Source organism: Ambystoma mexicanum, chromosome 7q (genome assembly GCF_040938575.1).
Source record: "Ambystoma mexicanum isolate Mex_15411 chromosome 7q, UKY_AmexF1_1, whole genome shotgun sequence".
Taxonomy (NCBI): Eukaryota; Metazoa; Chordata; class Amphibia; order Caudata; family Ambystomatidae; genus Ambystoma; species Ambystoma mexicanum.
Genome location: NC_090941.1, coordinates 992,150,718 through 992,163,820, shown reverse-complemented (window position 1 = coordinate 992,163,820; position 13,103 = coordinate 992,150,718). Strand labels below are relative to the sequence as shown.

The 13,103-nt window shown below is 46.4% G+C and overlaps 1 protein-coding gene across 2 annotated transcripts in view; it reads left to right on the top strand.

Moving 5' to 3' along the window:
• C2CD3 (C2 domain containing 3 centriole elongation regulator) overlaps positions 1-13,103 on the top strand; it is a 594,096-nt gene that overhangs the window by 310,533 nt on the left and 270,460 nt on the right. For both annotated transcript variants that reach the window (XM_069640138.1, XM_069640137.1), the window contains one exon: positions 4,068-4,388. In XM_069640138.1, the coding sequence (XP_069496239.1) occupies positions 4,068-4,388 (321 nt within the window). The remainder of the gene's footprint in view (positions 1-4,067; positions 4,389-13,103) is intronic.

The window sequence follows — 13,103 nt, the reverse complement described above, 5'->3', positions numbered from 1 at the left end:
GCTGGCGAGCTTCGTCAGCGTGTGGGAGTCCATCTCCACCGACCGTTGGGTGCTGGACGCCTTAGCCCGGGGCCACGCGCTCGAGTTTCAAAGAAGGTGCCCGCGCGTCCCCCCCGTGGCCAGGAAAGAGCTTCACGTCCCTCAGCTTCTCCTGGAGGTAAAGGCGATGCTCAGGAAGGGCGCCATCGAACTCGTCCCAAAGAGGCTTTGGGGCTCCGGAGTTTACTCGAGATACTTCCTCGTGAAGAAGAAGACGGGAGGATGGCGCCCCATCCTAGACCTGCGACGTCTGAACAAGTTCATCAAGGCGCAGAAGTTCCGGATGGTCACCCTCCAGCACCTCCTGGGTCAGCTGGAGGAAGGAGACTTCCTGTCGTCGTTGGATTTGGAGGATGCCTACTTCCATATTCCCATCCTAAAGGGGCACCGAAAATTCCTCAGGTTGTGGTCCAAGGGCGTCACTACCAGTTCAAAGCCCTCCCCTTCGGACTACGGTCGGCACCCAGGGTATTCACCAAGTGCCTCGCACCGGTGGCGGCGCAGCTGCGCCGCGAGGGGATCCACGTCTACCCCTACCTGGACGACTGGCTCATCCGAGCCAAGACGAGGGAGCTCGCCGTGGAGCACAAGGCAAGGACCGTCCAACGTCTCACAGACCTGGGATTCTCCGTGAACTACGCCAAGTCCCACCTGGTACCCGCGCAAAACGCACTGTTTCTGGGAGCGAAGCTCGACACAGTGTCCCTTCTGGCCTCCCCGTCGGAGGAAAGGACCAGGTCCATCCTGGGCAAGGTACAGCGGATGTTGGTTTCCGACGCGGCCAAGGTGAGGTCCATCAAGTCCCGCCTCGGAATGATGTCTTCTTGCATCTACCTCATTCCCATGTGCAGGCTCCGGATGCGCCCGTTGCAGGAGTTCCTGGACGCGCGCTGGATCCAAACGACGGGCGGCTTCGAGGAGAGGATCACACTCGACGAGAGTTTCCGCCGAGCGGTCCGGTGGTGGGGCACCCGCGCGCATCTGACGGCGGGCATGGACTTCCAGACCCCAGACCACCAGGAGACGGTGACCACGGATGCCTCCCTGGAAGGGTGGGGCGCGCACACCGAAAATCTGCACGCGAGAGGCCTTTGGCTCCCGACGGAGAAGTCCCTCCATATCAACGTCCTGGAGCTCCGTGCAGTGTTCTGGGCCCTCAGGTCCTTCCTTCCGTCCCTCAAGGGCAAGGTGGTGAGGATCTTCACCGACAACACCACCACCATGTTTTACATCAGGAAACGGGGCGGAACCAGGTCCCCAGCACTGTCCAAGGAGGCGCAGGACCTGTGGCATTGGGCCGTCGCCCAAACGATGTTTCTTGTGCCGTCTCATCTGGCAGTGATAAAAAACACCATCGCCGACTCACTCAGCAGGGAGCTGCGCTCGTGCCACGAGTGGGAACTACGGCAGGATCTAGTGGATCGCCTCTTCCGACGGTGGGGCACACCCCAGATCGACCTGTTCGCGACGGCGACGAACTCCAAGTGCCGGAGGTTCGCCAGCAGGTTTCCCCAGGCGAGGAGCATGGGCGATGCTTTCTCGTTCCCCTGGGAGGGCCTGTTCCTCTACGCGTTCCCTCCTTTGCCACTGCTAATCCGGCTCGTCAACCAGCTCAAGAGGTCACGGTGCAGGATGATCCTCGTCGCACCTGCGTGGCCGAGGCAGATATGGTTCCCGGACCTTCTGGACTTGTCAGCGTCCCCGCCAATCAAGCTGCCGGTGGACGCGGATCTACTCTCCAGGGAAGGAGGCGCCATCCTCCACCACGACCCGAAATCGCTGAACTTGCAGACCTGGCTCCTGCAGCGCTAGAGTTTAGAGGATACGACATACCGGCCGACTGCAGAGAGGTTCTTGCAAAGGCCAGGGCGTCCTCGACTCTTAAATGCTACGGACACAAATGGAAGAGGTTCTCTGTCTGGTGCCACGCACAGAAGATTAACCCTCTACGGATTACGGCTCCCCAGGTACTGCCGTACCTGCTGACGCTGGCCAAAGCTGGACTGGCACACGCGTCCATCAAGATTCATCTTGCTGCGATCTCCCGATACACCAGAACCACGGGCAGGACGTCCTTGTGGTCTCATCGTCTGGTGAAAGAGTTCATGAAGGGACTGTTCAGATCGTTCCCGCCGGTGAAGGCGCCGGCCCCGGCGTGGGAGCTCAACGTGGTGCTGACCAAGCTCATGGGACCTCCGTTCGAGCCTCTGCACTCGGCCCCGTTGAAGTTTCTGTCGTGGAAAACAGCGTTTCTTGTGGCCATCACCTCCACACGACGGGTGGGAGAGATCCAGGCCCTTTCCTGCAAGGCCCCGTACTTGACTTTTCACGACACGAGGGTAGTGCTCAGGACGCACCCCTCCTTCATGCCCAAGGTACCGTCGGACTTCCATCTCAACGAACCCTTGGTGTTGCCTGTGTTCTTCCCGTCGCCTTCGTCGCCGGCTGAGAGGACTTTGCACTCGCTGGATGTGGCTAGAGCGCTGAAGTTCTACGTGGACCGCACGAAGTGTTTTCGGAAGACGTCACAACTCTTTGTGAATTTTGGACCTGTCAATCAGGGGAAGGCTCTCTCGAAGGCTTCCATTTCCAGATGGCTCTCCGGCTGTATCATGTACTGTCATCGGTTGGCAAACCGACCGCTGCCTGGCCGTCCGAGAGCCCATTCCACCAGAGCGATTGCAGCTACCACGGCGTTCCTTTCTGGTGTGCCCCTGCTGGACATATGCAGGGCTGCTACGTGGAGGTCGACGCACACCTTCACGAAATTCTACTGCGTCCATCGGGATTCCAGGGAGGAGTCCAGGGTCGGCCAAGCAGTGCTGCGCAACCTGTTCGCCTGAGGTGAACCTGGTGAGGAGGTAAGATGCTTAATGTTGAGTTTGATGTAATGCTTAATGTTGAGCCTTTGCCACCTCCCGTGGTTGTGCATGTGTGTACTGCTATGTATTCTTTATTCATGAGCATGTGAATCCATGCCAGACCCCATGCTGGAGAAGGAACAAGTTACTTACCTGTAACTGTTGTTCTCCAGCATGGGTCTGGCATGGATTCACATGCGAACCCTCCCGCCTACCCCTCTGCGGCTCTTCACTTGGTCATACTGCCGCTTCACGTGCTTCCAAATCTGAAGATGGCTGCCAGAGGCGGTGCTTAGGTAGAGGGCAGTCATTGGCTGTGGTCAGTATGACGCAGAGACCAGTGATTGGTTATTACTATGAAAGACAGATCAGAAACGAAACTGATACTGGTTTTTTCTTTACCGAGGATTCCCAGCCTGACGACGGGGAATATTCATGAGCATGTGAATCCATGCCAGACCCATGCTGGAGAACAACAGTTACAGGTAAGTAACTTGTTCCTTATGCATTTCCATTATGAAAAATAAAGTGAACTTCACTGCCTTTTGGTAGAGCATCAGTCTTCTCTTGACGAACATTATCCCAAGTAATTTTTAAAGGTCATGCAGTGCTGACTCTTGTTTATAAGAAAGCTTAAAGTGTTTTCTTCCCACGTCCACGAGTCCGACCCCACAAATAGATAATTTGGTAAGGGTGGCTGTTCAGGTACTTAGGTGAATTTGCTGTGGGAGTTCACTAGCAAGCATGACTGAAATGCAATTCATTGTGTTTGTGTTCATTATAAATCTAGTATTGTGTTGTTGGCATATGTGAAAAAAAGTCTGATTTTAAATTAAAAAAGAAATCTAAATATATGTTGAAACAAATATTGAATAATGGTTTTCAAAATACCTAAATGAAAAATACTTGAATGTTATAGTAATAGTGCTGCTAAATCCCCGGGTGTTAAGTACTTCCACTAGGGAAGCTGTTCATTTAATAATCCATAACTTCAATTGCCTTGGGGAATCTGTTCATATACTGTCATTTCTGGTCTCCAGAAGTGAAGAACAGTGGTAAGGCTTCCTCTTGTCTAGATATTTTTTTGTATTGCTTTTTTAATACAATCCTTCAAGCTTGAATATTTCTATTCTCAGCTGTGATTAACATTGTTTTTTGTTTTTCCAGGTGTTTATCCATTGTTCAAGCGAAACGCATGTGACCTGTCTGGTGCCAGCGTAAGGGTTCATATCGCTCTTGCGTCGGCATATCACTGTGCAAGTTCCATTCATCATGACAGTTGCACTGAAGATGTTGGGGACACTTCAGCAGATGAGTCAGATGCAAGTGATCCACACACATCAGACAGACAGAAGCACCAAGGAGCCTTGCCGCAGTCTGAGAATGTACAGCAAAGGAGAGCATTGGAGGAGGCCCCAGTCGTAGACACAGAGAATACATTTGCTGTCAACATCGTAGTGGAAAGGGCCATGCATTTAAGTTTAAAAGGTATGATTAAGTCAACAAAGCCTATTACTGAATTAATTTGTAAACTATATTTGTATTTTTGCATTACGGTTACAATGAAGTAGTTGATCTTGCTAGCCACTACACATTGCTGAGGGAACACACAACTACTGACACCAGAATAAGCTTAAAAGGTTTTATTAAACAAAAGTAAAACTTAAGTCTATTGCATGGAAAGTGGTCCAGGATAGCTGTAACATAAAGGTCCTTGGGAAACGAATCCTTGAACTCAGGATGATATAAGAAGGACAGCAAAATAAAAGGCATACAAAAAGCACCAGACATGAAGGTCTGCTGCTTAATGATTTCTAGTGTGCAGTCTTCCTCTCCTTTCCAAGTGTCCGAAAAGTCCTCCCCTTCTTCAGTCTCTCCTACTCTCTTACTGATGCCCCTTATTTGGGACAACAGGCTCTCCCCCTCTGTTAGACATCCCCTCTCCCGCGAATGAAAGTCACCCTCTCCTTCTCTCTCTCTTCACTGTACCATACGCCTCTCCTCCCTCTCACTGGGGGAACCCTGCTTCTGCAGTCCCATGCTCTTCTTTCTCACTGCATTCCTCTGGCGCCCGATTACGAGTGCTGGAGTGATGGTGTTAATCCCAATTCATCTAGTCCAATAGGACTTTCTGAGGGTATTTGCCGTCATTACCAGCACCGGCAATATCAGCCCCGGTAATTACCGCTTTTGCTGCCTTACCCCCAGCTCTTAGCTGCAGGTAACACAGGTGCCCCACTGGCAAACCTGTAGTCAACCAGTCCAGTGAAGTCCCGGTACACATCAATACCTGCACTTTATTACCAAACCGGACGATTTAGAATGAGGCCCTAAATTAGTCTTTCGTGGACACATTCCAGATCTGCGTCCCTGATGAAACCTCAGATGAGGACTCGTCAGGCAAAAGGGTTGGTAAATCAGTCAAGAAAAAGTGAAAAACACCAAAGACGCAGTAGAGGACCTATCCTCCATTTACTTGGCTGAAACCTTTACTGCTTGCAGAAAAGGGGATTAAAGCAGTCACAGAAATCACCAGTTGTCTTGTAGATCTCTGGTCTTTTATGCGGCTTATCCAAGCTGACGACACAGAACTGTTGACCAGGAATGTAGAACACAAAAACTTCTGCAGTCTATAGTTAATAAATGTTATAGATCGAGTCAAAACTTTAGGGACACACTCTAAATATGGGTGATCCTATTCTCCCTCAAATGCTAGCCTTCCACCACCCTAATTTATCATAGCTTTCCCCTCTTTCTTTTGCACCCATCTTATGCATTCTCTTTCTCTCGTACTCTCACCAATCCTTAATTCACCCTTATGTCAACATTTTCAACGTGTATATATTTTGCCACTTTGTTTCATTCCAAATATTAAAATGCTATATTAAAACTGGATACCCAAAGTATTCCCTTTTTCCCTTTTGTATTTGTACATTACATTGGCGGGTGACCATTGGATTTAAATAGAATGGATTTTCAAGGATATGTGTGTGTGTGTGTTTATGTATATGTGTATGTATATATATATATATATATATATATATATATAATGTAGGCTAGAGACATGCAGGTAACATCAATTGGGATATTTCCAAAAAATTAATCTGATCTGAGGCTGCTAGGAACTGAGCACCAAGCACTTTATGGACAATTAAGTCTTAATGCACGTAAGCACCTGGAACTTTGACAAACTGCACTAGGCACTTTATTTGACAAATGTTGAATGCACTATGCACTTTACATTAAGGCATAAGACACTTTAAATAAAGAAAACAAGGTACTAGATGCAAGCTATATAGTACCACATTACTCGGATCAAGTGGAACATTATTCGAATAAGTTGCAGGCACTATGCTCTCTATTGCATAAATGGTTAATGCACCATGCACTCTATATGAAGGCATATAACTTTCTATACTTAGAGAATTAGGCATCTCATGGTAATTAGAGATTACTACACTACTTTGATCACTTGGCAACCATTTAACACACCTGACATCTGCAAGACTAGTACAAAGTGTGCCGTAGGAGAGACCATACCATTAAGAAGTTATTAATAGTTCACTAATGATAGTATTGGGTATCACAATAGTCTGTAATGATTATTCAATCACTGACTTCACATGAACAATCTCTAACCGGATAAAACACATCATAGGAACCAAGCCTATCTTAAGATGGCCGCCGGCACACAACTAACTAGTTACTAACATGCAAGACCCTTCTTTGTTTCCACTAAATGCCGATCTGCATGTCCTGTTTCTATGCCTACAGTTGTATTGTTTTGTATTTAAACACTATGGTGATAGGATACTGGTGTTGTGAGCAAGCGGCGAGTAACGCCGCGAAACGCGTCAACTTTTTGTTGGGAAAGCCGAAATGCAAGGCATATTATATACGTGGATGCCAACTTTTAACCAATAAAGAGGTTATAAAAGACATGCTGAGAGTGATGTAAATCTCTGAAGTAACATCCGAAGGCGAGTGCTCCTCGAATGACTGATGGCAAGTCAGTTACATGGATGACTATATATATATATATATATATATATATATATATATATATATATATATATATATATATTTCTGAGGCTTGCAGATCTGCTTAGAATCACATGCTTCAAAACATGCACAACACTGCATGGGACTTAATTTAGGAAACAATTATTCAAAAACGATCATTGCTTCATAGTCGCATACATTTATTGCTACTATGAAGAGATATAGTTGCTGAATAATTGTTTTCTCACATAAAGCCCCACTCTGTGATGTGTATGTTTTGATGTGAGTATCTCTGGACTCGTGGGGAAACAGGGAAACCTGGTGTAGGGTATAATTAGAATCACATGCTTTGTATAGGCTGAGATCTAGTAGTTGGTGTGGTGTATTACATGATTTATTTGTGATGTTGAAAAAGAGACGTAGACTGGTCATTCATGTAATACTACCCCTACTGTGACGTGTACTGCACCCATGATCCTTCACAGGTCGAGATCCTCAGATTGTTATTTTTTTCCACCATCGGGTGGATTGCACTCTGTAGAGTTTTTCCAAGTGTTGCCTTTGCTCGTGGTCGAGCATGAGTTTGAGATAGATTTAAATATATTTCATTCTAACTGACTTAATGGTATATCTCTAGACGGAGCACAACAACCGCAAGATCGACCATCAAATGCGGTGTAAAGCAGCTTCAGAGATCGGCATTCGACAGCTACAGGCTTCGATCTTCATAATTGAGGGAGTGCGTGACGACATTTTTACATGTTACAGTCGAGGAGAATGTCTCCTTCCATTACCCCAATAATATTATTCATCTCACTGTCTTCCAGCTTTTGACATGGAGAATACCTGCTTTAAATTCTGACCCACGTGCAGCAAAATCTTTCAGTGGAAATACACTCATATGGTTTGCAATTGTCTTCCAGGGGACCACTGGGAAGACAAATGACGGTCGTGTAAGTTTTTCAAGCCAAATACACTAAAGGATTGGTGGTTGTAATGCTGAGAGGCTTTCGCGATGCAGGCTGCATCTATGGAATACTCCACCGGAGCGGAGGAATAAGGGCCAGAACAGGACAGCCCCAGTTTCTAATCGGAAATTGAAGAGATTACAGATCACGAAAATGAGGATTCACATAGGCAAGTTCCTAGCGCCGAACGGCAAACGTCACGCACTGCTATGGAGTCTTCAACTTGCGACAAAGCTAAACATGCTGAATTAGTACATGGGAACATTTCGGCACACTCTGCAGGAGTGCCAATCATATTGAAACACATTGCAAGTACAAAACAAATTTCACCCTCTAACATTTTCAACACTTTCGTTGAAAGGTTCAAAATCCTTGGTGAACCCGGCAACCTTAGCTCCTGCCAGGTTGGTATGACAAAGGAAATCAGATCCTAGTGCTTCTCACTCAACGTATGTCTACATGATCACCTCCACACCAAAGGATACTACAAATGAACCAAAACAACATGCGCAGAAGACTACCATTTCAATGCATGTCGAGAAAAAGAAAAGCTAGTTCTTCTTTATTTGACACTCTTAAAAAGAAGAAAAACACAGGAACAGGTTAAAACACTTGAAGAATGTGTTTTCCCACTGCATGGGTCCCTAGGTTTATCCAGGGAATGGACAAAGGAAAGATTTGAGGTCACTATGTACAAACGGTTTGTCGAAAAACACCCTCTTAAACACAAACCAAAGATCTTATAAGCGGTAAAAATCAAGAACTGAACCCACTGTGCCTTATGAGGAACCAGTGGAGATGGAAATATATACAGATGAGGAAGAGGATTTTGAAGAAAACACAGGCACAAACCTGGAAGACCTTCCTGTGCCCTCGTCAGACATCGATGACCCCAATAATGATCTGCTTCAAAAAGCAGCTCATTACTTCAGAATTGACGCACACGATCCTGAGGAAGACAAAGATGTTTTTAGACAACTTCCTCAATGAAGAGAAACAAGTTAGCCAGTACATGCCTTTACTTAAATCTATAAAGAGACGACTAGACCTCCCCCTAACAACTCCAGTGTTAAGAAAACCAGTTAACCCAAGAGTTGAAGAAGGTTCAAACCAACACCTACGGCCCTCTCTTTATCAAGGATCACATGAAACCGACTCCTTAGTCGTAACTACAGCTATCAGAAGGGCAGGTACCCCATTGGCTACATCAGAGGGCCCCTCCTGACAAGGAACGTATAAAAACTTTTTTCCTAGGTAAAAAGGTGGCAACATCTGCAGTTTATCAAATGTCCATTGCCAACAATACAACCTTGATGGCTAGTTTCAGTAGAGCACAATTGGGCCATGTAGAAGAACGTACTGCTAATTTCCATGAGCCCCTAAAAACAGAAATACTCAAAATACTTATCAGAGGGGAACGAAACTGCTAACGCATGCTAAAAAAACACCCTTGATCCAGCGGATACAGCTGGAACAATCATTACGGAGGGAACCTTATTAAAGAGACACGCTTGGCTCAGAAACTCTGGCTTCAGATCAGAAACTCAAGCTACTCTGTTAAATATGCCATAAGAAAATGAGGTTCTATTTGGCAAAGCAGTCAATAGCACCCTAGAAACTGCAAAAAGGACCATGAAACGCTGAACACATTCAATCAAATTTCAAACTGTCCTTTTGAGTAGAGCAAGACACTGTGAAGCCGGCGGAGCTTACGTGGCCAAAGCTACTCCAAGTCTTCAGCACAGACAACTTACTCCTGAGGTATAGGTTCCTCCTCATGATTCGCAAACCAGGGACAATTGTCTTCTTCTCAGTCCTAGTTTCCAAGACAATTTAGAAGGGCCGAGGCAGATGCCCAACCGCAAGAGGTTCAGCTGCTTCCACAAAACAATGACTCGCTGTTCCAGGGTCCCTCCCGTATCATCTCAGTAGGGGGGCGCATAACAATACTCCCCCCGTATGGGAGGGGAATCACCTCGAACAAGTGGGTGCTGTCAACAGACAAAAATTGGTATTTTATGGAGTTTCAAGAGCGCAACCACCCTCCGAAACACAGAATAATACCAGTTGAAAATCTACAGATTCTACAAGAAGAAATGCAAATACCGCTACAAAAGGGAGCCATAGAACCTGTTCCACCATCAGAGCTAAACAAGGTTATTTATTCTGTGTACTTCCTTTTTCCAAAGAAAGACGAAACAAAACGCCCAGTGCTGCACCGAAAAGCCAGCAAATAGGGATGTAAAACCACAACAATTTAGAATGACAATGCTACAAGAAGTCCTCCCACTGCTAAAAAGAGGAGACTTTATGGCAACAGTGGATGAGAAAGATACATACTTTGATATTTCAATGCTGCCAGCACATCGAAAAATACTTATGATTTAATGTAGTTCAAGTGCTTTATCAATTCAGGGTGCTCCCTTTCGAGATCGCATCAGCACATACGCAGTGAAGTATTCCAGTGTACCCTTATCTGGACGAATGACTAAGAACAAGAGAGACACCAGAACTATGTCAGCTAACTATGCAGAAAACAATAAATCTTCTGCATAAACTGGGCTTTTCTATCATCGAAAAGCAGCCAAGCCTAATCCCCAGTCAGCAAAAACAATTCCTAGTGGCATTCATTCAGACCATCGACGCCTTCGTCCTCCCCTCCAACGAGAGGGTCCAGAACTTAATACAACATATACCTTGTTTTACAGCTGGTTGGCAGATAACAGTCACTACCTATTGCACTTATCAGACTCAGGTCTTGTTTTTAATTTATTAAAAGTCCGTCTTGCAACTCTATCTGCTCTTACAACTTGGCACAGTAAAATTTCTTGGTGGAGAGTTCCAGTTGTCAATGCCTTCATGGCATGGAAGGAGTAAAACGGCTTTACCCTACGATTGCAAACCAGCTCCAGGATGGGATTTAAATACTGTCCTAAGCAAACTCATTGCTCCCCCCCCTCCCTTGTGCCAATGCATAAAGCAAGCCTCAAAGATCTCACAATGTCACTTTTCTTATAGCAGTTACATTTTATAGAAGAGTAAGTGAGCTTCAGGCATTGTCGGTTACAGAACCCTTTGTCACAATACACAAATACAAGGTGGTCTGAAGAACACACTCATGATTCTCACCTCAATACATTTCTACATTTCGTGTCAAACTATCAATTGTACTGCCCGCTTTTTTTTTAAATCCTCAAGATTCAGGGGAAAGTGCACTCCACACACTAGATGGTCGAAGCAGTCATGTACCACCCCAACAAGACTAAACCACTCCTGAAACAGAACAGTTCTTTGTTTCCTTAGCAGCCGGGAGAAAAGGGGACTCTCTCTCAAAGGCTACTATCTCTGGATGATCGTAAGATGCACCCAGCACTGCTACATTTTGTCAAGCAGACACTGCCATTTAGGCCATAAGCACACTCCATACGTGGTACAGGGGCTACTTTAGCATTCATTGCTAACGCGCCACTAGAAGCTATCTGTAAAGCTACCACTTGGAATTCAGTACACATTTTCACACAACATTGTGTTGACACCAAGCCAAGGATGACTCTCATGTTGGACAAGCAGTGCTAAAACATTGGCTTGTCTCAGTTCTTTCATTCAACCACCACCTTCTTCTGGTACTGCTTGCTAGTCTATGCAAAGCATGTGATTCGATTGCAGATCCACAAGCGTCAGAAGACACACATTACATACCTGTAATTGTCTTTCCAATTCTTGTATCCGCTGTGATGAATCTGGGGATACCATCCCTCCTTCTCTGAGCAATGTCTCTCCCCATATATCCAGGGAAAGGCAGAAGCTGCCTGACTCTGACCCCTTGGGTGGCTATATGAGGGAGGACCAAAGGGTGGGAAATGCCCCTTGAGGGAGGAGTGAAGAATCACCAGATGAGATATGGTATATCCCTCATACCCCACTGCCCAGTAACCCCCCTGTCATGCACCAAGCCATCATGGCGTACTGTGAAACTGGGGTAGAAACTGTGACTCAGAATGATTGTCAACCTTATGCGCTTAGCCCCTTCTGTAATACTGGGATTAAGAAGAGGGCCAGAGTAAAAGATCCAGGAAACCATTGCTGCGCTCTAGTTGTTGGAGGGAGTTACATGGTGCCCGGATATTTAAAACCAGCACAGCTGTTATGAGAGAAGAAGAAGGGAAAGGAGACTCGGAGACAGCTTCTTTCAATCCAACGTCAGTCGGAGTACAGGAAAGAGGCACCCAGAGCAGGAGTACTGCTGGAGACATTGCGGCAGGCAGCTGAAGAACTGGAGGTCTGCCGCATTGAGGTTGCGGACGGCGGGAGGCTGTCAGAAGACGGCAGAGACCAGACGAGAGGCAGTGGCGAAACGGGGTGCTCCTCCAGGCAGCCGGCAAGCAGCTGCAGCCACAAGTCAAAGTGAGGGACGCCGAAACAGCTAAACCAGAGCTGTGAGCCCAGAAGGAAAAGGTGGGATGCCGGGGGTGTTTCACAGTGAATACTGCGCACCGTGAGCAAAGCTAAAAGATGTAATAGAGAGGGCAGGAAGCCCAAACAAGGTAAAAGCGATTAAAGAACTACGAAGAAAAGGGTTGCTGACCCAATTTATGGAAATTACATTATTATTAACATGGAGAAGACTGTTGCATGATAATGAGTGCAAGTCTGAGACCTGTGCTCAATTTGTGAAACCACGAGAAGGGGAGACGGATGAAGATACATACCTCTGTAGCTCTCTAACAGAAAAGCCCAAGCAAGAGTGTAAACCAGACACTCAGCGAGCCTGGAACCCGCACCCAAGTCAAAAGTAAGAAAGACCTGGCAGAAGAGTATTCCAGGCGACCTGTCTCATGAGTCTGGGGCTGGCACACATATATTGAGTGGACATTAAGGAACCAAGGGAAGATCAATTTCCCTTTTAGTTAAATACCACTTCTGTGTGCAAAGGTCTTGGCAGGCGAATATACCAGGCAATTGTATCAAGTCTGGAACTCGCACCCAGTTGTAATGTGTGAATAAGAAGGCAAGGGAAAACCCATACCCATTGGGAAAAGGAACCACTTTTGAAAGTTTATTAAGTGAAAGTCCTGGCAGGAGAGCATACCAGGCAGTGTAATATTATGTTCCCAAAATGCACCTTTGTTTTTATACAAAGCAGCCAGCATCCGATATTCAGAGCATGCACATCATTAGATGCTTGGCTCCACCCCAACTCCACACTACAGACAATCCACCCTGCACCCCCTGT